The sequence below is a fragment of the Pristiophorus japonicus genome, chromosome 17, assembly GCF_044704955.1.
Source record: "Pristiophorus japonicus isolate sPriJap1 chromosome 17, sPriJap1.hap1, whole genome shotgun sequence".
Classification (NCBI taxonomy): domain Eukaryota; kingdom Metazoa; phylum Chordata; class Chondrichthyes; family Pristiophoridae; genus Pristiophorus; species Pristiophorus japonicus.
The window spans coordinates 38,655,884-38,681,611 of NC_091993.1; the positions used below are offsets into that span (position 1 = coordinate 38,655,884).

Sequence of the window (25,728 nt, forward strand, 5' to 3'; positions counted from 1 at the left end):
CAACTACTTCATGTGGTTGTGAGTTCTGCATTCTAACCATTCTCTGGGTAAAGAAGTTTCTCCTGAATTCCTTATTGGATTTATCAGTGACTTACATTTAATTTTAAAGACCTCTATTAGGTCATCCCGCAATCTTCTCTTTTCTAGAGAAAAGAGCTCCAAGCTGTTCAGTCGTTCTGAATGGCTATAAACTCTTAGTTCTGGTATCATCCTCATAAATCGTTTTTATTATATGCTAATTCATATCAGCAGCATGTAGTCTTCAGTGACTGATGTCTGCAGTGGGACAAATACCCTGTACCAGAGCTGTTTTTTTTTATAATTAGAGACAATTTAATTTTGTTTTAGAAAACCATCAGCATCGTGGAAATTTTTAAATATCCTTCATTGGTCAGATCAGCCTCGTCTGATGAGTCATGCAGACACACTGCGGTGCTTGTGGGGATAGTGCTCTAACAGTTGCATTAGGTAGGGGATGATGAAGGAACGGTAATACATGCCCAAGGTAGGATGGGGTGTGACTTGGAGGGGAACGCGAAGGATGACGGTGTTCCCATAACGTTGCTCATTTTGCCTTTCTCCAGGGCAGGAGTCGCAGGGGAGGAAGGTTCTGTTGAAATAAGCAACTTAGTGTGTTGCTGCACTGTGTCCTCTAAAGAGTGCACATTGCAGCCACAGCACATGGATGGATATAGAGGCTTTAAGGGGGCAGGAGGTACGTAACTCATTGCAGAGTTCCCAGCCTCTGCCCTGCTCTTATAGCCATGGTGTTATATTTGGCTGGTCCAGTTAAGCTTCTGCTTCAGTGTGATCCAAAGATACTGATAGTGGGGGCTTGGCGATTCTGGTGCAATTGACAGTCAGGGGGAGGTGGCTGGGTTTTCTCTTGTTTGAGATGGTCATCCGGCTAATAATTATGCTCAACCAGCCCAATTTGATTTACTTCAGGCTCAGAATTTGGTTCATTGCTCAACCCTAGTATTACAAAGCTGTAATGGTGGGCGCCTATTTTATGCCACAGCAGGAAATACTTTACAACTATCATACACCACATGTGAAACTACCAGGCCTTCGATCTTCAGTTTGGTCCTTACTGTGATTAGTTATTATTGGGAATGTTGAGAAGATCAAAACAGGTTAATAACAGATCAAATCACATTGCGCTGTGTCCTGTGAAAAGATACAAAAGGTTACAAAAACTGCTGAACTTTATGTGCTGTGTATACAAGTATATCAGTATATGAGGCTTGAGCAGCACATACAGAGCTGAACTCCAGGACATCGTCGACATATTTACTGAGGCGTACGAAAGCATGGGCCTTACGCTAAACATCAGTAATACAAAGGTCCTCCAACAGCCTTACCTCGCCGCACAGCACTGCTCCCCAGCCATCAAGATCCATGGCACGGCCCTGGACAACATGGACCATTTCCCATACCTCAGGAGCCTCTTATCAACAAGAGCCTACATTGACGACGAGATTCAACACCGCCTCCAGTGCGCTAGTGCAATCTTCCTGAGGGAGAGTGTTCGAAGACCAGGCCCTCAAATCTACCACCAAGCTCATGATCTACAGGGCTGCAGTAATACCCGCCCTCCTGTATGGCTCAGAGACATGGATCATGTACAGTAGACACCTCAAATACCACCAACAATGTTTCTGCAAGATCCTACAAATCCCCTGGGTAGACAGACGCACCAACAGTAGCGTCCTTGACCAGGCCAACATCCTCAGCTTTGAAGCACTGACCACACTTGATCAGCTCTGCTGGGCAGGCCACACTGTCCGCATGCCAGATACGAGGCTCCCAAAGCAAGCGCTCTTCACAGTAAATGAGCCAAGGCTGGGCAGAGGAAACGTTACGAGGACACCCTCAAAGCCTCCCTGATAAAGTGCAACATCCCCACCGACACCTGGGAGTCCCTGGCCAAAGACCGCCCTAAGTGGAGGAAGTGCATCCGGGAGGGCGCTGAGCACCTCGAGTCTCATCGCCGAGAGCATGCAGAAATCAAGCACAGGCAGCGGAAAGAGCATGCGGCAAATCTGTCCCACCCACCCCTTCCCTCAACGACAATCTGTCCCACCTGTGACAGGGACTGTGGTTCTTGTATTGCACTGTTCAGCCACCTAAGGACTCATTTTAAGAGTGGAAGCAAGTCTTCCTCGATTCCGAGGGACTGCCTATGATGATGATGATATGAGGCTTGAGCAGTGACTGCTCTTTCATGACATGAAGCATTTACCATTCATGAGTCATGTGGGAGTGATTACTAACCTTTTTGTTTTCATATTCCTTTGTTTCTTGTTCTCTATCATCTACTTATTCTGCTCTGTATGATGTCAATTATTGCTATCCTTGGTAGTCTGTCGTATCCAACAAAGATGTTGTTGTGCTAATCATTAATGGCATGTGTCTTCAAGTGGCTGTATAGGCCAATTCTGGATGCACATAGTCTCTTGCACGTCGGACAAGGGAAGTTCGATGTGCCTGATGCTGACAGTACTGCCACCTGATGTCGTCTATCTCTAGTGTCCTGCAGGCGTTGACATCGGCTGTCTTCGAAGGTCTGGCAGGCAGTCCTTGTGAGGGTTCACCACTGGATTTTATTAGCTGCTGTATTCTCAAGGTCCTTTGGTCGGATGCCACAGTACTGGAGGTTAGCCTTGATGCAATCTTTGTAGCGCTAGTGGGGGCACCCCTGGTGTCTTCGACCTTTACAGAAGCGGACGAGGGATCCTTGACTCATCCATGCGGATGACATGTCCAGCCCACTGGAACTGGGATCGCATGATCATCACCTCGACGCTAGTTGATTGTGCTCTCTCCAGAACCTCAAAGTTTGACACCCGGTCTTGCCAGCGTATGTGGAGTATAGATCTGAGACTGCGCATATGGAAAGCTTCCAACTTAATGTGACGCCTGCAGGGTGTCCAGGTCTCACATCCATAAAGGAGAGATGAGAGAACGACTGCTCTATACACCAACAGTTTAGTTTACAGTCGGATGTGGTGGTGACTCAACACCTTAGTGCGCAAGCGACCAAGTGCCTGGCTGGCTTTGCAGATCCTTGCATCAATCCCCTTGTCCAAGGACCCATCACTTGATATGGTGCTGCCAAGGTACTTGAAGCAGTCCATTGACTTTAGTTGTATACTGCCGATGAAGACTGTGGGAGCAGGTACTGTGGTGTCAGGGGCTATTATTGCAACATTATAGGGCCCAAGTTTCCGATATTCGCTAGAACGGCACACCTCCTATTTTATAGAATGAAAAGCGCACCAAAAACTTACCTCACTATTCTCCGGGGGCAGCAGGCCTGTTCAGCAGTCAGCGCGACGCAGCACAACAGCTGGGGGCGGAGCTACAGCCCTGCGCTGAATAGAGTGCCGGCAGCTGCGCGCGTATGCAGTGGAATCTGCACGCATGCGCAGTAGCTCCTGGCCCTCCCAGCGTGTCCTGTCTCGGGCGACCCTAGCCCTGGCCGAAGGGACGTCGCGATGTTCGCCGCCCCATCCCTGGCCGAGTGGCCTGCCTGCCTCACTGTCCCTCGCCTCGCCGCCACTGCCCTTACCTCCTCGGCAGCGGGGCCCGCCCGATCAGCACCTCTTTGGCGGCGGGGCTTGCCCAAACTCCTCCCCAGTGGTGGCCCCCACCCGAACACCTCCTCGGTGGCGGGGCCCGCCCGACCAGCATCTCTGCAGCGACGGGGCCCGCCCAAACTCCTCCCCCGTGGCGGGCCCCGCCCGAACTACTCCCCGGCGGCGAGGAGGTGGCCTTGGAAATAGTGGATGCATTGACAGTCATTTTCCAACATTCCATTGACTCTGGATCAGTTCCTATGGAGTGGAGGGTAGCCAATGTAACCCCACTTTTTAAAAAAGGAGGGAGAGAGAAAACAGGGAATTACAGACCGGTCAGCCTGACATCGGTAGTGGGTAAAATGATGGAATCAATTATTAAGGATATCATCGCAGTGCATTTGGAAAGAGGTAATATGATAGGTCCAAGTCAGCATGGATTTGTGAAAGGGAAATCATGCTTGACAAATCTTCTGGAATTTTTTGAGGATGTTTCCAGTAGAGTGGACAAGGGAGAACCAGTTGATGTGGTATATTTGGACTTTCAGAAGGCTTTTGACAAGGTCCCACACAAGAGATTAATGTGCAAAGTTAAAGCACATGGGATTGGGGGTAGTGTGCTGACATGGATTGAGAACTGGTTGTCAGACAGGAAGCAAAGAGTAGGAGTAAATGGGGACTTTTCAGAATGGCAGGCAGTGACTAGTGGGGTACCGCAAGGTTCTGTGCTGGGGCCCCAGCTGTTTACACTGTACATTAATGATTTAGACGAGGGGATTAAATGTAGTATCTCCAAATTTGCGGATGACACTAAGTTGGGTGGCAGTGTGAGCTGCAAGGAGGATTCTATGAGGCTGCAGAGCGACTTGGATAGGTTAGGTGAGTGGGCAAATGCATGGCAGATGAAGTATAATGTGGATAAATGTGAGGTTATCCACTTTGGTGGTAAAAACAGAGAGACAGACTATTATCTGAATGGTGACAGATTAGGAAAAGGGCAGGTGCAAAGAGACCTGGGTGTCATGGTACATCAGTCATTGAAGGTTGGCATGCAGGTACAGCAGGCGGTTAAGAAAGCAAATGGCATGTTGGCCTTCATAGCGAGGGGATTTGAGTACAAGGGCAGGGAGGTGTTGCTACAATTGTACAGGGCCTTGGTGAGGCCACACCTGGAGTATTGTATACAGTTTTGGTCTCCTAACTTGAGGAAGGACATTCTTGCTATTGAGGGAGTGCAGCGAAGGTTCACCAGACTGATTCCCGGGATGGCGGGACTGACCTATCAAGAAAGACTGGATCAACTGGGCTTGTATTCACTGGAGTTCAGAAGAATGAGAGGGGACCTCATAGAAACGTTTAAAATTCTGACGGGGTTAGACAGGTTAGATGCAGGAAGAATGTTCCCAATGTTGGGGAAGTCCAGAACCAGGGGACACAGTCTAAGGATAAGGGGGAAGCCATTTAGGACCGAGATGAGGAGGAATTTCTTCACCCAGAGAGTGGTGAACCTGTGGAATTCTCTACCACAGAAAGTTGTTGAGGCCAATTCACTAAATATATTCAAAAAGGAGTTAGATGAAGTCCTTACTACTAGGGGAATCAAGGGGTATGGTGAGAAAGCAGGAATGGGGTACTGAAGTTGCATGTTCAGCCATGAACTCATTGAATGGCGGTGCAGGCTAGAAGGGCCGAATGGCCTACTCCTGCACCTATTTTCTATGTTTCTATGTTTCTATGAACACCTCCCTGCTGGTGGGTCCCGCCCGACCCGCAGCTCTTCGGTGGCAGGCCCCACCCGAACTCCTCCCCAGTGGTGGGCCCCGCCCGAACACCTCCTCGGCAGCGGGGCCCGCCTGACCAGCTCTTTGGCAGGCTGTTGGAGGGCTCCCGGTGCTCCCGAACAGATAGGTGCTGCAGTAGGTGAGTAGAAACTTTAAATTTTTTATTTATTGATTGATTTTTTATTTTTTTATTTTAAATGTTTTAATTTTTGATTTTTTGATGAATTTATTGATTTATTGATGTATTTATAATTTATTATTGATGATGGCTCTTTATTGGTAAAAGTGAAGTGTTTAACGCTTTGGAAAATCCCCTAACTTTCCTCTAACTTCCCTTCCCCTCCCGCCCCCATCTCTGGCTACCTGCGCCTAATTCTAAAGTGTACGCAAGGTTTTTCTCAGCTTACGAAAGTTGACACTTACTCTGTTCTAAGTTAGTTTGGAGTAACTTTTCACTGCCTAAACTTGCAAAACAGGCATAAGTGGCTGGTAACGCCCCCTTTTGAAAAAAAAACTGAACTAAAATTAAACTAAACTAACTCACTAGAATTGGAGCAAACTAAATGCCGAGAATTGCAATTTCTAAGATATTCTAAACTAAACTAGTTGCTCAAAAAAAAATAAGAGCAACTCCAGCCGAAACTTGGGCCCTAAGTCACTACCTTAACTATAATGTTGTTACAGCTTAACTGCAATGTTGTTAAACCCTAACAACACATTCTTAACAACAAACCATAAACAATACCTTCAGATCACTTTTTACTGCTAAGCAAATACTTTTTTCATTGGTTAAATCTTTGGGGACAATAGAGACATTTGTGCACAGTGTCTGTTTACTAACTCTGTCGCTATCTAAAATACAACCTTTGCATTGCTTCCTTTAGTGAATAGCAAAAAGGGCAGGAGTTTCCGCTCGGTTGCGCTGTTTCCTTCAGCGCAATTTGCCTGAAATCTGTCATACCAGCGCAAAGGATCGAAGAACGCCAAGTGCAAATTACATCAAGTGCAACTGAGTTTCCACAAATTTTTGTGCTAGTTTAAAAAACATTGCACTAGAAGCCTGCCCCGTTCACAAAACTGGCCGCGCCCCAGATCTATTTAATCACCATAGTGAGTTTCCGCTAATTACACCTGTTTGCCCTCCGTCGAGGAGAAGCTCTTAATATTAAGCTTTTTTGTAGGTACAAGGACACTAATAGCACTACGTTTTAAAAGCATAATTTTTAATTTTCTAAAAAACTGACTACTGTATACCAATGTAACTAGTAAATGGTTCTGCATAGTTTTTTTTAAAGTAATTTTCAATTATTTAAAATCAGGTTACTCACAGGTGGTGGACTAGACATTCTGCTTATTTTTTGTGACGATCTATTTAAGAGCTTTATTAAAACTGCTGAAAATGGGATTAAGGAATATTTTTAATGTAAAATTTCTTCTAAAAATATTACATTCTAAAACATTGCCCAATTGCGCTGGTTCGTGGCAGATTTTACATTTGGCGATATGCAAATGAGTTTGAGTGGAAACTTGAGCAAAAAATTACACTTCTTAAAACTAGCGCAATTTTGAGCGCAATTTGCACCTGGATCGCTGATTGCACCCAAAGCGGAAACTCTTGGCCAACAAATTGTTTGAGTTTTAATTAACTATACATATACAGGAATAATCTGATCCAAAACAATATTAAATTGATTAAAAACTTAAGCGCTGGAGTCTAATATGGGTAGCCATCAAATAGCAGTATATCTTCCCAGGCTTCACTCTGCATATTTACCATGTCTGTTAAGGATAAGAACATAACAAATAGGAGCAGGAGTCGGCCATACGGCCCCTCGAGCCTGCTCCACCATTTAATACGATCATGGCTGATCCGATCATGGACTCAGGTCCACTTCCCTGCCCGCTCCCCATAACCCCTTATTCCCTTATTGGTTAAGAAACCGATAGGAAATGGACTTCAGATTTATGAACAGGACGCTATTGAATCATAATATTAATGCTTCAAAAGTAATTCATTGACTGTGAGATGCTCTAGGATGCCCTTGTGCTATGTAACTACAAATGTGTTCTTTTGTTCTCTTTCTTTGTATATATATATTTTCCCCCAAAAGATAATCATGCATATTAATTGACTGAGGTTGTTACATAATCTCCCTTAGATTCTATGACTCCATATACTTATTACAATCTAAACTATTAGTGTTGTACCAGAATTGAATAAATAGTTGATAAGCTGCTAGCTAATAAAAACTTTTACTAACACAATAAAACACCCAAGTACGATGGTAACGCAATCCACGGCATTGCACATCGGCGCACCTTCCCCCGGCGGTACTTGAAAGCGCCGCCGCAAAGAGGTACCCGAGGATCCCGCCAACTGAGTTTGCGCCGCAGAGGGTCAAATCGCGGCAAAAACCCAGTCGCAAAGTCAGCGAAAATCTAGCCCTAATTGTTTAGATTGTAATAAATACATGGAATCATAGAATCTAAGGGAGATTAGGTAACAACCTCAGTCAATTAATATGCGTGACTATCTTGTGTATTATATATATATATATAATACACAAAGAAAGAGAACAAAAGAACACATTTGTAGTTACATAGCTCAAGGGCATCCCAAACCATCTCACAGCCAACTAATTATGTTTGAAGCACAGTTACTGCTCTCTAAGCAAATATAGGAGTCAATTTGTACACATCAAGGGCCCAAAAACAATAAATGAGATGAATGGTCAGTTAATCTGTGCTTTTTGGAGGTTTTGTTAAGGGAAGAATGTTGGCCTAAAGTTAGACCTAAAGCAGATTTATGATGTCACAAGGAAGTTGTTGTGACATCAGAGAATTTACTGTGGCAGCATGAATCACATTTCATTGTAGAATGTGTAACAGAATGGCTGATCTCAACTCATTCGGAATATCACCAATCACATTCTCACCTGCACAGACTCTCTCTCTTCCGGTATTCCCAACCTTACCAATTCCCAATGGTTGCCTAAGGCCCAGTAAATTGCCTTTAAGGTTCTCATCCTTGTTTTCAAATCCATTCATTGTCTCACCCTACATTACCTCAGCAATCTCTTCTAGCTAAATGACCCCATGCATACCCTCCTCTGTGCCTCCAACACTGGCTTACTCCTCTTTGTCCACTTTTTCCATTCCACATCAGTGGGTAATAATTTCAGGCACTGGAACACCCTCTCTAAGCCCTTTGCTTTGCCTTCTTGCTTTCAAAAGCTTTCTAAAAATGCTTCTCTTCAACCCTGTCTTCACCTTCCAATTTATTGCCTTTCGCTTGTGTATTTGCTATTTTCTTCCTCCCTATAAACTGCCGAGAGACACCTTTCTGTTTATAGAGTGCTAGAAAATGTAATGTGTTACAATACTTCTGAGAAGTTTATGGTGATATATATAGTGACAGCAACTAGTATAGGGATAATAGCTTGCATTTATATGGCATATTTAATGTACAAAACATCTGAAGGCGCTTTAACAGAGGGAGGGGGGAGAAAAGAAAATTAAATAGATGCCAAGCCATGATTTGGGAATCAGGAGAGGTGACTAAAGGCTTGATTGAAAAGATGGAATTTGAGAAAGGTGTTGGGTTTATTTAGAATATTATCATATATCCCTATGGCCCATATGTGGAGGTATTATAGGATATTATCATACACTCTTTACCTCTAACACAAGTTCGTGGAGCAGGATACTCCTGAAAATGTATGGTTAATACTCTTTATTAAATTGTTAATGAGCTAATAAACCATATCCCCTTACGTGCAGTGTATATGATATCGGTATCAATTGTATTCATATACCGAGGACTTTCTTCAGGAACATAAAAACAGAAACATAGAAAATAGGTGCAGGAGTAGGTCATTTGGCCCTTCGAGCCCGCACCACCATTCAATAAGATCATGGCTGATCATTCCCTCAGTACCCCTTTCCTGCTTTCTCTTCATACCCCTTGATCCCCCGAGCCGTAAGGGCCATATCTAACTCCCTCTTGAATATATCCAATGAGATATATCCAATGAAATTGCAAGCGTGTCACCGTGACTGCTTACACTAGCCTCGGCAAGACTAGATCATAAAGACCTCAGGAGCTCCAGTGTGTTGTATTTTTCCAGGTGTCATTACATTGGACAAATGCAGGTATCATTTGTCATCACATTCTGTGTGTATGCTGTTGATAAAGGCGCTATCATTTAGTTTAAGAATAGTTGTTACCCTTTGTTGTACATGCCTTTGATGTCTAATCTTTACTGCAAAAGAAATGTACTCCCTTATCTACACTGGAGTCCATTCAACAATTGACATTTCTTCTTCACACTCCTCCCTGCTGTGCTAAAAGCCTGCCTGGTGCATCTATGCGTTTTTCTGAAGTATGTTTTAACCTAACAACCCTCTAGCTCAGTATTATATAATGCTGTACAATTAATAATCTATATGTGCCTACCCTTTTGTCTTGCCATCATCATAGGCGGTCCCTTGAACGAGGATGACTTGCTTCCACGAGAGTTCACAGATGTTTCAATGAAGGACCCGATAGTCCAGTCCTGAACTCCAATTGAGGGGGTGGAAGATGCCTGTGCGTGAATTTTTTTAACGTGTGGTGACCGTTGCACATCAGCCACCACACGGGCTTGACAGAGCTCGGCCTTTATCCAGTGGCAAGGATTAACCACGACGACTGGAGACCTGCTCTGCAGCACGAACCTAGTGCGCGCACATATTGCAGTGTGGGCTGGCCCGTGCTGCCCCTGGGCCCTCGGCTCTTCCGGGCCCCATACCCTCATTCGCCGCACCTCTACCACGATGTTCCAGGGCCCATAACACTTGTCTTGTAACACTGTTGTGAAGTGCCTTGGGACGTTTTACTATGCTAACCGCGCTATATAAAATACAAGTTATTATTAGTTATTATTATTACCCTAACAAAAGATTTTTAAAGTGAGGAGAGAAGTGGAGATGCAGAGAGGTTTAGGGAGGGAGTTCCAGAAAGTATGGCCAAGGCCATTGCGAAGGCTCTGCCAGCAATAGAAGGGGAAGGTGAGGGCAGGATGTACAAAATATCAAAGTCGGAGCATTGAAGAGTGCTGTTTGTATATTGATCTCAGGCGGGCTTGATGCTGACAGTGGACACTTTGGATGAGCGCATCACATTTCAAAGTGTCAGAATTTGTTACAACTTCAAAATAATCTTTAAAAAAAGAAACAAAAGTAATTATTTCCTACTGCTTTTTTTTTGATCTTGCTTCAGGAGCCAGAAATTTAGTCATCTGCCATTCTACAGAAAACAAACAATAGCTTCTGATTGACTTCAGGATGCAGGGAAATTAGCTGGTCCCTATTTAAAGCAATTAGAGTTCATGGCCTTCAAGAGACACAGATGCACCAGAGCAGCAGAATAGATTTGGCATTACATACTACATAATGCATTACATAATACTCCTGTCCTTATAAACATCACATCTTTCAATGCCACATGAGATGCACTTTTCCCCCCTCAATATGTACCTTCGTAATCAGTATGATACAGAATTTTAAGTTAAGTCCAGGACAACAAATTAAGATGTGATTTTTGGAGGTGGTACCTTAGACTAAAAAGAAAAAATAACACTTCGTGTAAAGCATTAAAAAAATAATAATTACAACAGTGATGGCAGGCAGTTTGCATGATGTAATGCAAGCATCAATGGACATCTACATCCACAATAGTCAAAGGCAGTTCTGGTGAAAAATAATAGTAATACCTCTAAAGCACTTTACGATTCTCTGCATTATAGAAACGCAGAAGTGTGTGAAGCACTTTGGGGCATGTCAGCATGATAAGGCACTATATGAATACAAGTATTATTTAATTTGATCATAACACGATTGCTAAATAATGGAATATAAAATAGGTGCGAAACAATAATGTTTGCAAGTCAAATGCTGCCCAATATCGAAATTATTGGAAGAAAACCAATATCAATTTCAGCAAATAGTACAGATCCAAATCCCAAAATGTACCCTGGACTTTGGCCTCAAAGAGAGTGCCTCCAAATATTGCTTTATGGGGAAAAGAAACAGGTTCATAAACTTCAAAGAATTGCCAAGGTGGGGTGCTAAGATCTAACTTGACTTAACCCTGAAGTGCAGATTCATCTGCCAGTGGATCCAGGATCAGTTCGAAAAAAAAGACTTGTATTTATATAGCATCTTTCACAACCTCAAGAAACCCCAAAGCGTTTCACAGCCAATAAAGTACTTTAAGGTGTAGTCACTGTTGTAAGGTAGGCAACGCGGCAGCCAATTTGCGCACAGCAAACAGTAATGAGCAAACAGACAATGAGCAGACAATTTGTTTTTAGTGATGCTGAGTGAGGGATAAATATTGGCCCCAGGACACTGGGGAGAACTCCCCTGCTCTTCTTCGAAATAATGCCATGGGATCTTTTAGGTCCACCTGAGAGGATTTAACATCTCAACTGAAAGGCGGCACCACTGATCGTCCAGCACTCCCTCAGTACTGCCCCTCTGACAATGCAGCACTCCCTCAGTACTGCCCCTCCAACAGTGCAGTGGACTCAGGACAGCCCCTCCGACAGTGCGGCGCTCCCTCAGTACTACCCCTCTGATAGTGCAGCACTCCCTCAGCACTGCCACTCCGACAGTGCGGCGCTCCCTCAGTACTGCCCCTCCGTCAGTGCAGTGCTTCCTCAGTAGTGCCCCTCCGACAATGTGGCGTCCCCTCAGTACTGCCACTCCGACAGTATGGCGCTCCCTCAGTACTGCCCCTCCGTCAGTGCAGTGCTTCCTCAGTACTGCCCCTCCGACAATGCGGCGTCCCCTCAGTACTGCCACTCCGACAGTATGGCGTTCCCTCAGTACTGCCCCTCTGACAGTGCGGCACTCCCTCAGTACCGCCCCCACGACAGTGTGTCACTCCCTCTGTACTGCCCCTCCGACAGTGCAGTATTCCCTCAGCACTGTCCCTCCGACAGGGCGGCACTCCCTCAGCACTGCCCCTCCGACAGTGCGGCACTCACTCAGCACTGCCCCTCCGACAGTGCGGCGCTCCCTCAGCACTGCCCCTCCGACAGTGCGGCGTTCCCTCAGCACTGCCCCTCCGACAGTGCGGCACTCCCTCAGTACTGCCCCTTCGACAGTGCGGTGTTCCCTCAGCACTGCCCCTCCGACAGTGCGGCACTTCCTCAGTACTGCCCCTTCGACAGTGCGGTGTTCCCTCAGCACTGCCCCTCCGACAGTGCGGCACTTCCTCAGTACTGCCCCTTCGACAGTGCGGTGTTCCCTCAGCACTGCCCCTCCGACAGTGCGGCACTCCCTCAGTACTGCCCTTCTGACAGTGCGGCACTCCCTCAGTACTGACCCTCCGACAATGCAGCACTCCCTCAGTACCACCCCTATGACAGTGCGGCGCTCCCTCAGCACTGCCCCTCCAACAGTGCGGCGCTCCCTCAGCACTGCCCCTCCGACAGTGCGGAGTTCCCTCAGCACTGCCCCTCCGACAGTGCGGCGTTCCCTCAGTACTGCCCCTTCGACAGTGCGGTGTTCCCTCAGTACTGCCCCTCCGACAGTGCGGCACTCCCTCAGTACTGCCTCTCAGACAGTGCGGCACTCCCTCAGTACTGCCCCTCCGAAAGTGCGGCACTCCCTCAGTACTGCCCCTCAGACAGTGCGGCACTCCCTCAGTACTGCCCCTCCGAAAATGCGGCACTCCCTCAGTACTGCCCCTCCGACAGTGCGGCGTCCCCTCAGCACTGCCCCTCCGACAGTGCAGCACTCCCTCAGTACTGCACTGGGAGTGTCGGCCTAGAGTTTGTGCTCCAGTCCCTGGAGTGGGGCTTGTACCCACGATCTTCTGACACAGAGGCGAGAGAGCTGCCCCCTGTCCCGCTAAATGTAACTGGGGCACTGTCACTTTGCAGGGTTGCTCAACTTACCCACAGTTACAAATCTCGCAGATGCATTTTCTTCGGGCCATCTTTGCCGGTGTTGTTTTCTTTTCTCGATAGAGATATATATAATGCTATCTAAATAAAAGCTGTGTGCGGATCACAGGCACTGCATGGCCGGCGGAAGCAGGGAGCCGGCTGCACAGCGGCTCGGGCCTTGGATTGTGTGTCGAGCGTCTCCAGGCGGGCAACCGTCTCCTGGCAACCGCCGCGTCCTGGCAACGGCGCGGGGTCAGCGCGGGGTGAGCGCGGGGTTAGAGGGCGCGGGCCGGCCTGACCAGGCGGCTCCGAACTTCCCGGCGGCAGGTAGGGCGGAATTACCTTTTCGGCAAGCGTGTTTTCGGGCCTCTCGCGGCCCCGAAGCTTCGCTCTAACCCCACAACCCCACCCCCCTCGCCCCCTGTCGGACCTGTCTGTGGCCCCCGGTGGGGTTGGAGCCGGGTTCATTTCTCCCCCTTCACCCCCACTCAGTGCACGGGGCCCTGGGCCGCTGCTTCCTGCTCAGGCCATTCCACCTTGAAGCACTCGCGGGCTGCCCCAGAGGCGAGTTGTCAGGCAGTGCCGGGGCCTGGGGCCTGGAGCTGTCGCCATGTGAGGCAGCCGGCTGGCAGCATGCTCGGCCTCTTTGTCATCATCATCATAGGCAGTCCCTCGGAATCGCGGAAGACTTGCTTCCACTCTAAAAGTGAGTTCTCAGGTGACTGTACAGTCGAATACGGGAATTACAGTCTCTGTCACAGGTGGGACAGACAGTGGATGAGGGAAGGGATGGATGGGACTGGTTTGCCGCACGCTCCTTCCGCTGCCTGCGCGTGGCCTCTTCACGCTCTTAGCGACGAGACTCGAGCTCAGCACCCTCCCGAATGCACTTTCTCCACCTAGGGCGGTCTTTGGCCACGGACTCCCAGGTGTTGGTGGGGATGTTGCACTTTGTCAGGGAGGCTTTGAGGGTGTCCTTGTAACGTTTCCTCTGTACACCTTCTTTGGTTCTCTGGAAAGCTCCCTTCCCGGGATGGTGGGGACTGACCTATCAAGAAAGACTGGATCAACTGGGCTTGTATTCACTGGAGTTCAGAAGCGTGAGAGGGGACCTCATAGAAACGTTTAAAATTCTGACGGGTTTGGACAGGTTGGATGCAGGAAGAATGTTCCCAATGTTGGGGAAGTCCAGAACCAGGGGTCACAGTCTAAGGATAAGGGGTAAGCCATTTAGGACCGAGATAAGGAGAAACTTCTTCACCCAGAGAGTGGTGAACCTGTGGAATTCTCTACCACAGAAAGTAGTTGAGGCCAATTCACTAAATATATTCAAAAGGGAGTTAGATGAAGTCCTTACTACTCGGGGGATCAAGGGGTATGGCGAGAAAGCAGGAAGGGGGTACTGAAGTTTCATGTTCAGCCATGAACTCATTGAATGGCGGTGCAGGCTAGAAGGGCTGAATGGCCTGCTCCTGCACCTATTTTCTATGTTTCTATGTTTCAACTTGAATTTATAGAGCGCCTTTAACGCAGTAAAACGCCCACAGCAGCGTTACAAGACAAAACAGATAAATTTGACACAAAAGCAAATTACTGGAAATGCTGGAATCTGGAATAAAAATAGAAAATGCTGGAAAGTTCAGAAGGTCAGGCAGCACCTGTGGAGAGAAAGCAGAGTTAACGTTTTGGGTCGATGACTCTTCGTCAGATGACGTTTTGGCAAAGGGTCATCAACCCGAAACGTTAACTCTGCTTTCTCGCCACAGATAAATTTGACACCGATCCACACAAGACGAAATTATGGCAGGTGACCACAAGCTTGGTCAAAGATGAGCAGAATTTTTTTCCAATTAAATATTGGAAGACAAAGCCATTATGTTTGATCCCCGCCACAAACTGGGTTCCATAACCACCGACTCCATCCCTCTCCCGAGCATCAATCTGAGGGTGAACAAGACTGTTTGCATCCTAGGTGTCATATTTGACCCTGAAATGAGTTTCCACTCTGGAGGGAATTCCAGAGCTTAGGGCCGAAGCAGCTGAAGGCACGGCCATTGATGGTTGAGCGATTATAATCAGGGATGCAGAATTAGAGGAGAGCAGACATCTTGTGGGGTTGTGAGGCTGAAAGAGATTACAGAGATAGGGAGGGGCGAGGCCATGTAGGGATTTGTAAACAAGGATGAGAATTTTGAAATCAAGGCGTTGCTTAACCGGAAGCCAATGTAAGTCAGCGAGCACAGGGCGGGGGGTGATGGGTGAGTGGGACTTGGTGTGAATTAGGACATGGGCTGCTGATTTTGGATGACCTCAAGTTTACTTGGGTAGAATGTGGGAGGCCAGCCAGGAGTGTGTTGGAGTAGTCAAGTCTAGAGGTAACAAACTTCTACCTTGCTCCAACACTGTCTGTGTGTCAGCCCCAGCTTCAGAAAATGTCAATATCGCCCAGCTGTTGTTTCTCTTCACCAGTGGGTAGCACTCCTGCCTCTGAGTCAGAAGGTTGTGGGTTCAAATCCCACTCCAAAGACTTGAGCACTGAAATCTAGGCTGACACTCCAGTGCAGTGCTGAGGGAGTGCTGCACTGTCGGAGGTGCTGTCTTTCAGATGAGACATTAAACCGTGTCCCCCGCCTGCTCTCTCAGGTGGACATTAAAGATCCCATGGCATTATTTGAGAAAGAGTGGTAGAGTTATCCCCTGGTGTCCTAATGCCAAAATTTATCCCTTAATCAACATTAGTAAAACAGATTATCTGGCTATTATTGCATTGCTGTTTGTGGGAACTTGCTGTGTGCAAATTTGCTACTGCGCTTCCTATATTACAACAGTGACTACACTTCAAAAGTACTTTATTGGCTTATAAAGTGCTTTGGGAGGTCCTGAGATTATGAAAGGCACTATATAAACACCAGTCTTTCTTTACAGGGGCTGTCTGACCTGTGCATTTCTGCCATTTTCTGTTTTTATTTCAGTTTTTCAGCGTAGTTGATCCCAATATAAATTTTTTTCTACTTTCTGCACCAGCTATCTTGTGGCCTCTCCTGTCGCAAACTAATGATTAGAGGCTGAATTAGGATCAGTTTTTATACTTGGTTCCACTTCTGCTCAACCCATTGCATGTAGCTCGGGTTGCCAACTCTGGTTTCACATCATCCTCACATGACCTCCATCGAGGTTTCCATCACATCACTTCTCAGTTCCAAACCCTGTACCCCCACTCCCCTGCCATTGGTTGCCTGACAGACCTATTCTTGAGGGGCACCGCTTTCCCAATTCAATTGAAAACAAACACTCTTCATGACTTGATTGAATGATTCTTGATTGTCAGTCAAACAGTCTTTTTTCCCATCGCTAATATAGTTATAATTAATAAACAAAAGTGTTCAAAGATCAACAACAAATTGCATTTATATAGCACCTTTAACATAGTATAACATCCTAAGGCACATCACAGGAGTATTATAAAACAAAATTTGACACCAAGCCACATGAGATATTAGGGCAGATGCCCGGGAGGTTTTAAAGAGCACGTTAAAGGAGGAAAGAGAGGTAAAGAGACGGAGAAGTTTCGGGAGGTAATTCTAGAGCTTAGGGCTTTGGCAGCTGAAGGCACGTCCACCAATTTTTGAGCTATTAAGAGGCCAGAACTAGAGGAGCATCTTGGAGGATGGGGGGTGGGGGATGGGCATTGTGGGGCTGGAGGAGATTACATAGATAAGGAGGGCGAGGCCATGGAGGGTTATGAAAACAAGGATGAGAACTTTAAAATCGAGGCGCTGCTTAACCGGGAGCCAATGTAGGTCAGCGAGCACAGGGGGTGATGGGTGAGTGGGACTTGGTGCGAGTTAGGACACGGGCAGCTTTGGATGACTTTAATTACAGAGGGTAGAATGTGGGAGGCCGGCCAGGAGTGCATTGGAATAGTCAAAACTGAGGTAATAAAGGCATGCATAAGGGTTTCAGCAGCAGATGAGCTGAGGCAGAAAATTAAAAAAAAACAATGTCCAGGAGATTAATCTTCAGTTCCTGGAGACTGCAGGACAAAAGGGTGGCACTCTGACAAACAGGAGAGCATCAGGCCACATTGGCTGTAATCCCAGCAGTGGAAGGCAGGGCAAGCATCTAATCCACTGCGTTCCTCTACATTCACATTTTATTGATTGGGAAAAGCTGTCACATCAGCTTGTTTCAATTGATAAAAATCACTGGCAGTGGAAGGCTCTGGCCCAGTGGAACCAATCATTCTCTGATTTATACCCGTGAATTTTAGTTAAAGTTCAGATATATTAGTTTGTTTTCTCCGAATCGGCATACCTGCACTGCCAAAGGAATAACATAGTTCAGTTTGGGCGTTCAGCTTTAAAAAGACAGAAAGACTTGCATTTATATAGCCCCTTTCACGACCACTGACGTCTCAACGCGGTTTACAGCCAATGAAGTACTTTTTGAAGTATAATCACTGTTGGAATGTAGGAAACGCAGCAGCCAATTTGCACCCAGCAAGCTCCCACAAACAGCACTGTGATAATAATCTGTTTTAGTTATGTTGATTGAGGGATAAATATTGGCCAGGACACCAGGGATAACTCCCCTGGTCGTCTTCAAAATAGTGCCTTGGGATCTTTTACGTCCAGGTGAGAGAGCAGAGGGAACCTGAGATTAACGTCTCATCCGAAAGACGGCTTCTCTGACAGTATAGCACTCCCTCAGTACTGCACTGGAGTGTCAGCTTCGACATTTGTGCTCAAGTCTCTGGAGTGGGACTTGAACCCACGACCTTCTGACTCAGGCGAGAGTACTACCCACTGAGCCACGGCTGACACACAGCTAGGTGTATTAACCTTGCTTTCCTTTCCTAATGTTCTCCAGTAGTTTGTATGTTTCAACATCTCTTAAGTGATGTGGCCCTAAACGGACCTTCCTTTTTAGAAGACCAATGGACAGAGGATTAGTTAATAGACGGTAAACAGAGAGTAGGGATAAACAGATCATTCCCATAATATCATTGTGCAGACTCCTGCCATTAAACAGAAGGAGGGACGGAGGCCCGTGAGATCTGTAATGGCGGTACAGGTTGAACCTCCCTTATCCGGAACCCTTGGGACCTGGCCTGTTCTGGATAAAGAATTTTGCCGTACGATGGGTGGTCACGTTAAATTGGATGGTACAGGTACTGAATAAGGGGATATCGGGGCTGGCTGACTTGGGACTGGGAGTGCGGCAGAGAGATCATGGGTGGGGGGGGGCGGGGCGGTGTATCGCGGGGTCAGGCCAGCGATTGTGGGAGTTGGCAGCGAGAAAGGACTTCAATTTGTTCATGTCGGAGTTCTGCGCATGTGCCAGGGCTCCCCGGTGGCTGGGAATGGTTCTGGACGAGGGGTGGTTCCAGATAAAAGGGTTCTGGATAAGGGAGGTTCAACCTGTAATATGTTTTCAGCATATTTTGTACTCTTTACCCTTTGTATGTTGGGAGACTTTTTTTTAAGCAAATGCTAGGGTTTCAAAGTTGCTACAAACAATAATGGGGAAATTTGGCATCCTTGCTGTATGTCGTTAACCAACTCAAAGAAAGGGAGACCATACTGTTTAATGTAACTGAAACTAGAGGAGCCACATACAGAGTTGAGGTCCATCTGCGATATAAACAGGAAATAAACAGGCGGGCAGGTACAGCAGGAGTGGCGAGGTCAGGGCGAAGGAGCAGCAAGAATTCGTAGAGGGATGTGAATGGGGCCCAGAAGAGGCGAGAGCCCAGGGGCAGCACGGGCCAGTCCACACTGCGATATGTGTGTGCACTAGGTCCATGCAGCAGAGCTGGTCTCCAGTCTTCTTGGTTAATCCTTGCCACTGGACCAAAACCTAGCTCTGTCAAGCCCGTGTGTTGGCTAGGGTGCAATGGCCACCACACATTAAAAAAAATCCACGCACTAGCATCTTCCACCCTTCAACATGTAGTTCAGGATCCGGAATATTAGGTCTTTCATTGAAACACCTGTGAACTCATCTCTTTTCGGCATGGAAGCAAGTCATCCTCATTTCGAGGGACTGCCTATGATGAAACAGGAAACATGGCAGGAAAAAAAAAACTTCTACTGGGTATAGACGAGGTACCTCCACTTGCTATTGAGTGCCTTCTCAGCATCTGATGGATAGGTTCTGGTGGGATACTGTGCAAGGCTGTCTGAATGATTTTCACATATCCCACTTGATTGCTGCGAATGGCCCGGGCCCCTAGAAATTCTTAGGCCCCTGAAGCCAATTTCTTTAGCAGGTCTCAACTCTGTGTTGAGAATATAGATTGTGCAGCAAGTATCAGTGGTGCAGAGAGGGCACCGAGCTAGAAGGAATGCAGAGGTGCATGGCTGTTGGGCAGCCTGGGCTACGGAGTGGGTACATAAGAACATAAGAAAAAGGAACAGGAGTAGGTCATGCAGCCCCTCGAGCCTGCTCCGCCATTTAATAAGATCATGGCTGATCTGATCATGGACTCAGCTCCACTTCCCTGCCCGCTCCTCATAACCCCATATTCCCTTATTGTTTAAGAAACGGTCTATGTCCCAGCTTCCACAGCTCTTTGAGGCAGCGAATTCCACAGATTTACAAACCTTTGAGAGAATAAATTTCTCCTCATCTCTGTTTTAAATGGACGGCTCCTTATTCTAAGATCATGCCCTCTAGTTCTAGTCTCCCCCATCGGTGGAAACATCCTCTCTGCATCCACCATGTCAAGCCCCCTCATAATCTTATACGTTTTGATAAGATCACCTCTCATTCTTCTGAATTCCAATGAGTAGAGGCCCAACATACTCAACCTTTCCTCATAAGTCAATCCCCTCATCCCCGGAATCAACCTAGTGAACATTCTCTGAACTGCCTCCAGGGTACTCAGCTATGAGGGGCATGGAGAGGAAATAGTTCTCCAAAATTACAATGGAAAATCCAAAGCTATTCCGGTTTTGGCGGTTTTATTTTTAGCCTTTAAGAATATTTTGCATTATTTTACAAGAGGATAAATGATTGCTTCCTTTGGTTTCTGTGTTACATCAAAAAATAACTGCTGTATCTTTGTACATGATCAAATAGGGCCTTAAATAGATCTCAATGGAGGAATGCAGATTTCCCATTCCTTGTCAACCAAAAATATTCGTATTAATCAGCCACATTACTTTTAAGATAATAAAAATGAAAATACTTTTTCGGAGTCACAACCATGTATGATTGTTCTCTCCCCTCCCACTTTTGCCACTGGAATCAAAACTAGGGGGCAGAAATTTGTCCAGTGCGGTGATGCAAAACAGGCAGTATCGGATTGTCCGCCTGTTATACACAGCGCCTCATACTCAGTTCCATTGCAGTCAGTGGAATTAAATATCGGGCGCTGCCTATAACGGGCGGCCAATCGGATACCACCTGTTTAGCGCCACCACCCGAGACGAATTTCTACCTCCTAGATCTTTGTGCTCGCTGCCCACTTGATGCATTTACTGACTGTACTTGTTCTTGCTGATTGCAAATACAGACCTTCAAAGTATTTGCATTGGATTTGCTCAAACATGTTCCAGTTCACGCTGTATCACTTTAATGCATTCTATACAAAATAAACCAATCAGCTTTGGATTCCTTCCCCCCCATATATTGGCACATCATCACTGGAATTAAAAAGAATGAAGTATCTGAAGTGTAGTTTAATGAGTACAACAGGAGATAAATAGGATGCGAGAATGCACTGTATATAGGGATAGTGAGAAAGACAAAATGGCAGCAGCAGGAAGGCTGGGAAAGATATAACACCAGGCTCAGGCAGTCTGAGAGGAAGTGAAATGTGGCATAGGGAGGAAGAAGAAGAAGAACGGTTTGCATTTTGATAATGTCTTTCACATCCTCAGGCCATCCCAAAGCGCATCACAGCCAATTAATTACTTTTGAAGCATAGTCACTGTTGTAGTGGAGGAAATGCGGGAGCCAATTTGTACACAGCAAGCTTCCACAAACAGCAATGAGATAGTGACGAGTTAATTTGTTCCTGGTAGTGTTGGTTGAGATATTAATGCTGCCCACAACACTAGGAGAACGACTTGCTCTTCTTCAAATAGAGCTTGGGATCTGGTACTAACTGGTTTCAGCCTTGGACCTCTGTGAGATGCACTGTTACTCCAAGGACTATTACCTCACGGACCTGCAAGCGTTGCTGTGGGAAATACACTATTACTCCAAGGATTGCAAATATTCCTGTGGGAGATGCACTATTACTCCAAGGACATGAAACATTGCTATGGGAGGTACATTATTATTCCAAGAACCTGGAAGCATGTGGGACAAGCATTATTATTCTATCGAAATTCAAGAATAAAACATCTCTAATCCTGGTATGAGTTACAGGCATCATATCGCTTCAGTTAGGATGTCACAATACATTGATAGCTAATGTATACCTGTCCTTGTCAACTTATCCTCACTAGTTCTGGATGCTTCAGCAGTTAGTCGCTACTTGTTAATTTGCTTTAGCCTCAGATTCTTCAACATTTTAAAATATCAGTTTTACATACTACTAAAAACAATATCATGACCTAACCTGGGTCGCTGAACAGTCTTATACATTTGTAAGATTCCCTGGTATGTGGTATTCTGAATGTAGAATATGACACCTTAGAATGTTAACTTGTATTATTATTAATGGCATGTACAATATTATCATTTTATTTGCATATTGTTACAGAATCGAATTCAAAATGGGCCATACTAATTTGGAAAATATTGTTGATCTACAAAAGAATACTGTCAACATCCGGAATATCTGCATCGTAGCTCACGTGGACCATGGTGAGATTTCTCTTTAGATTTAAAAACATCTTTACTTATCAATTCACATTATTACCTCTCCAAAATGTAACTAAATGGCAGTAATTATCTCCAGTGGCAAGGGCACCAATTCCCTGACAGGATTAGTTTTTATGTTGTATTGTTCCAGCTTCTGGATATACTTCTAACATGTGAACAGTGTGTTTTTAGATCTCTTCCTGTATGTTTGGTTTCACAAGAGCCAAGTCGAATAAGAGGAAATGCTAACATCGCTTAATTTAATATAAAGTGCATTTAGCTAAATTTAATGGGTCAATATCAAACTGACGTGACATTTCAAGGTGACATTTAAAGCGATGTTGTATATGCATGTCTGTTTGTTCATGTTGATAAATATCCATAAAGTCTATGGGCCCAAGTTTCCACACGATAAAAAACGGGCGCCCCTCCGAGCTGGGCGCCCGTTTTTCGCGCCTAAAACGGCGCCGGAAAGAAAACGCGCGATTCTGGAGCGCTTTGCAGCTCCTTGTCTGTTTGGCGCGGCGCCCAGGGGGGCAGAGCCTACACTCGCGCCGATTTTGTAAATGGGAGGGGGCGGGTACCATTTAAATTAGTTTTTTTCCTGCCGGCAACTCTGCGCGTGCGCGTTGGAGTGTTCGCGCACGCGCAGTGTGAAGGAAACTTTGGCACTCGGCCATTTTTGTAGTTCTTTGTAGCTGTTTAATTTTTGAACATTTTTTAATAAAAGCACATTGCCATCAGCACTGAGGCTTCTTGCAGCCTTCTCACTGTCTCCTTCCCCCCACCCCGCTCCGCGGGAACGAACGGCTGTTTCCTTCACCACCCCCCGCGGGAACGAACGGCTATCTCCTCCTCGCCCCCCCTCCCGCTCCGCGGGAACGAACGGCTGTTTCCTTCACCACCCCCCGCGGGAACGAACGCCTGCAGCATTCTCCGTGGCTGAAGCACTTTCACATAGGTAGGAAGATGGTTTATTTAATCTTTTCTTTGCTTATAAATGTTTATTCAGGTTGGATTTATTTGTATAATATTTGTAGAAGTATAAATAAGGATTTATTGTAGAATTTAATGACTTCCCTTCCCCCCCCCCCCCCCCCACCTCGTTCTGGACGCCTAATTTGTAACCTGCGCCTGATTTTTTAATGTGTAGAACAGGTTTTTTCAGTTCTACAAAAATCTTCACTGGCTCCATTCTAAGTTAGTTTGGAGTACATTTTCACTGTGGAAACTTTGAAATCAGGCGTCAGTGGTCGGACACGCCCCCTTTTGAAGAAAAAATTCTGTTCCAAAGTAGAACTGTTCTACCTGACTAGAACTGCGGAAAAAAAATGTGGAGAATTGCGATTTCTAAGATAGTATGTTCTCCATCAGTTGCTCCTAAAAATCAGGCGCAAATCATGTGGAAACTTGGGCCCTATAAGTTAGTGTAGGTGCTGATTGATGTAAGAAGGCATGATGAACCTAGTTTTAGACTCTCCAGCCAGGGGAAACAATCTATCAGCATCTACCTTGTCAATCCCCCCCCCCCCCCCCCCAAGAATCTTACATGTTTCAAAGAGATCACCTCTCATTTTTCTAAACTCCAGAGTGTATAGGCCCAGTCTACTTAATCTCTCCTTGTAGGACAATCCTCTCATGCCAGGGATCAATCTAGTGAACCTTCATTGCACCGCCTCTAAAGCATGAATGTCCTCCCTCAGATAAGGAGACCAAAACTGTGCACAGTACTCCAGGTGTCGTCTCACCAAAGCCCTGTACAATTGTAGCAAGACTTCCTTACTCTTGTACTCCAATCCCAATAAAGGCCAACATGCCATTTGCCTTCCTAATTGCTTGTTGTATCTGCATGCCAACTTTCTATTTCCTGTACGAGGACACCTAAATCTCTGAAGACCAACATTTTTTTTCTTTAAAAAAAAATTCTTCCTTCCAAAGTGGATAACCTCACATTTCCCCACATTATACACCATCAGCCACCTTATTGCCCACTCACTTAACCTGTCTATATCCCATGGTTCTTTGTGTCCTCCTCACAGCTTACTTTCCCATCTAGCTTTGTATCATCAGCAAACTTGGATATATTGCACTCAGTCCCTTCTTCTAAGTCATTCAGATAGATTGTAAGTAGCTGAGGCCCAAGCATTGGTCCTTGCGGCACCCCACTAGTTACAGCCTGCCAACCGGAAAATGACCCATTTACCCTACTCTGTTTTCTGTCCAGTAATCAATCCTCTATCCATGCTAATATATTAGCCCCAACCCAATGAGCCCTTATCCTGTGTAGCAACCTCTTACGTGGAAACTTATCGAATGCCTTTTGGAAATCCAAATATACTTCATCCACTGGTTCCCCTTTATCTACCCTGCTAGTTACATGGTCAAAAAACTCTAATAAATTTGTTAAACACAATTTCCTTTGCATAAAACCATGTTGACTCTGCCTAATCATATTATGATTTTCTAAATTGCCTGTTACCACTTCCTTAATAATTGATTCCAGCATTTTCTCGACAACTGATGTCAGGTTAACTGGCCTGTAGTTCTCTGTTTTCTTTCTCCCTCCTTTCTTGAAACATAGAAACATACAAAATAGGAGCAGTAGTAGGCCATTCGGCCCTTCAAGTCTGCACCACCATTCAATATGATCACGGCTGATCCTCTATCTCAACACCATATTCTCGCTTTTCCCCCATACCCCTTGATGCCTTTTGTTTCTAGAAATCTATTGATCTCCCTCTTAAATATATTCAGTGACTTGGCCTCCACAGCCTTCTGTGGTAGAGAATTCCACAGGTTCACCACCCTCTGAGTGAAGAAATTTCTCCTCATCTCAGTCCTAAATTTCCTACCCCGTATCCTGACACTGTGACCCCTTGTTCTAGACTTCCCAGCCAGGGGAAACATCCTCCCTGCATCCAGTCAATCCAACCCAGTCAGAATTTTATACGTTTCAATGAGGTCCCCTCTCATTCTTCTAAACCCTAGTGAATACAGGCCTAGCCGACCCACTCTCTCCTCATACGACAGTCCTGTCATCCCAGGAATCAGTCTGGTGAACCTTCGCTGCACTCCCTCTATGGCAAGGATATCCTTTCTTACCTAAGGAGGCCAAAACTGCACACAATACTCCAGGTACGGTCTCACCAAGGCACTGTATAACTGTAGTAAGACATCCTTGCTCCTGAATTCAAATCCTCTTGCAATGAAGGCCTACATACCATTTTCCTTCCTAACTGCTTGCTGCACCAGCATGTTTGTTTTCAATGACTGGTGTACAATGACACCCAGGTCCCTCTGTACATCGACACTTCCCAAGCCATCACCATTTAAATAATACTTTGTCCTTATGTTTTTCCTACCACAGTGGATAACTTCACATTTATCCACGTTATACTGCATCTGCCATGTGTTTACCTACTCACTCAACCTATCTAAATCAGCTTGCAGCGTCTTTGCATCCCCCTCACAACTCACAATCCCACCTAGTTTTGTGTCGTCAGCAAACTTGAAAATATTACATTTGGTTCCCTCATCCAAATCATTTATATATATATTGTGAATAGCTGGGGCCCAAGCACTGATCCCTGTAGTACCCCACTAGTCACTGCC

General features: G+C 45.9%; 2 protein-coding genes across 4 annotated transcripts in view; one reads left to right on the top strand and one right to left on the bottom strand.

The window, feature by feature from the left end:
• The window catches only part of saxo2 (stabilizer of axonemal microtubules 2), a 111,159-nt gene extending 97,797 nt beyond the window's left edge, over positions 1–13,362 (bottom strand). Inside the window, exon 1 of the mRNA XM_070859352.1 lies at positions 13,309–13,362. Coding sequence (XP_070715453.1) covers positions 13,309–13,349 — 41 coding nt within the window. The 5' untranslated portion in view covers positions 13,350–13,362. The remainder of the gene's footprint in view (positions 1–13,308) is intronic.
• A 206-nt stretch (positions 13,363–13,568) lies between these two features.
• The window catches only part of efl1 (elongation factor like GTPase 1), a 372,345-nt gene continuing 360,185 nt past the window's right edge, over positions 13,569–25,728 (top strand). For 2 of the 3 annotated variants that reach the window (XM_070858673.1, XM_070858675.1), the window contains exons 1-2: positions 13,569–13,626; positions 22,016–22,119. In XM_070858673.1, the coding sequence (XP_070714774.1) occupies positions 22,029–22,119 (91 nt within the window). In that variant the 5' untranslated portion in view covers positions 13,569–13,626; positions 22,016–22,028. Of the gene's footprint in view, positions 13,627–13,884; positions 14,006–22,015; positions 22,120–25,728 lie in introns of those variants that run through there. The other variant, XM_070858674.1, reaches the window with a different exon arrangement.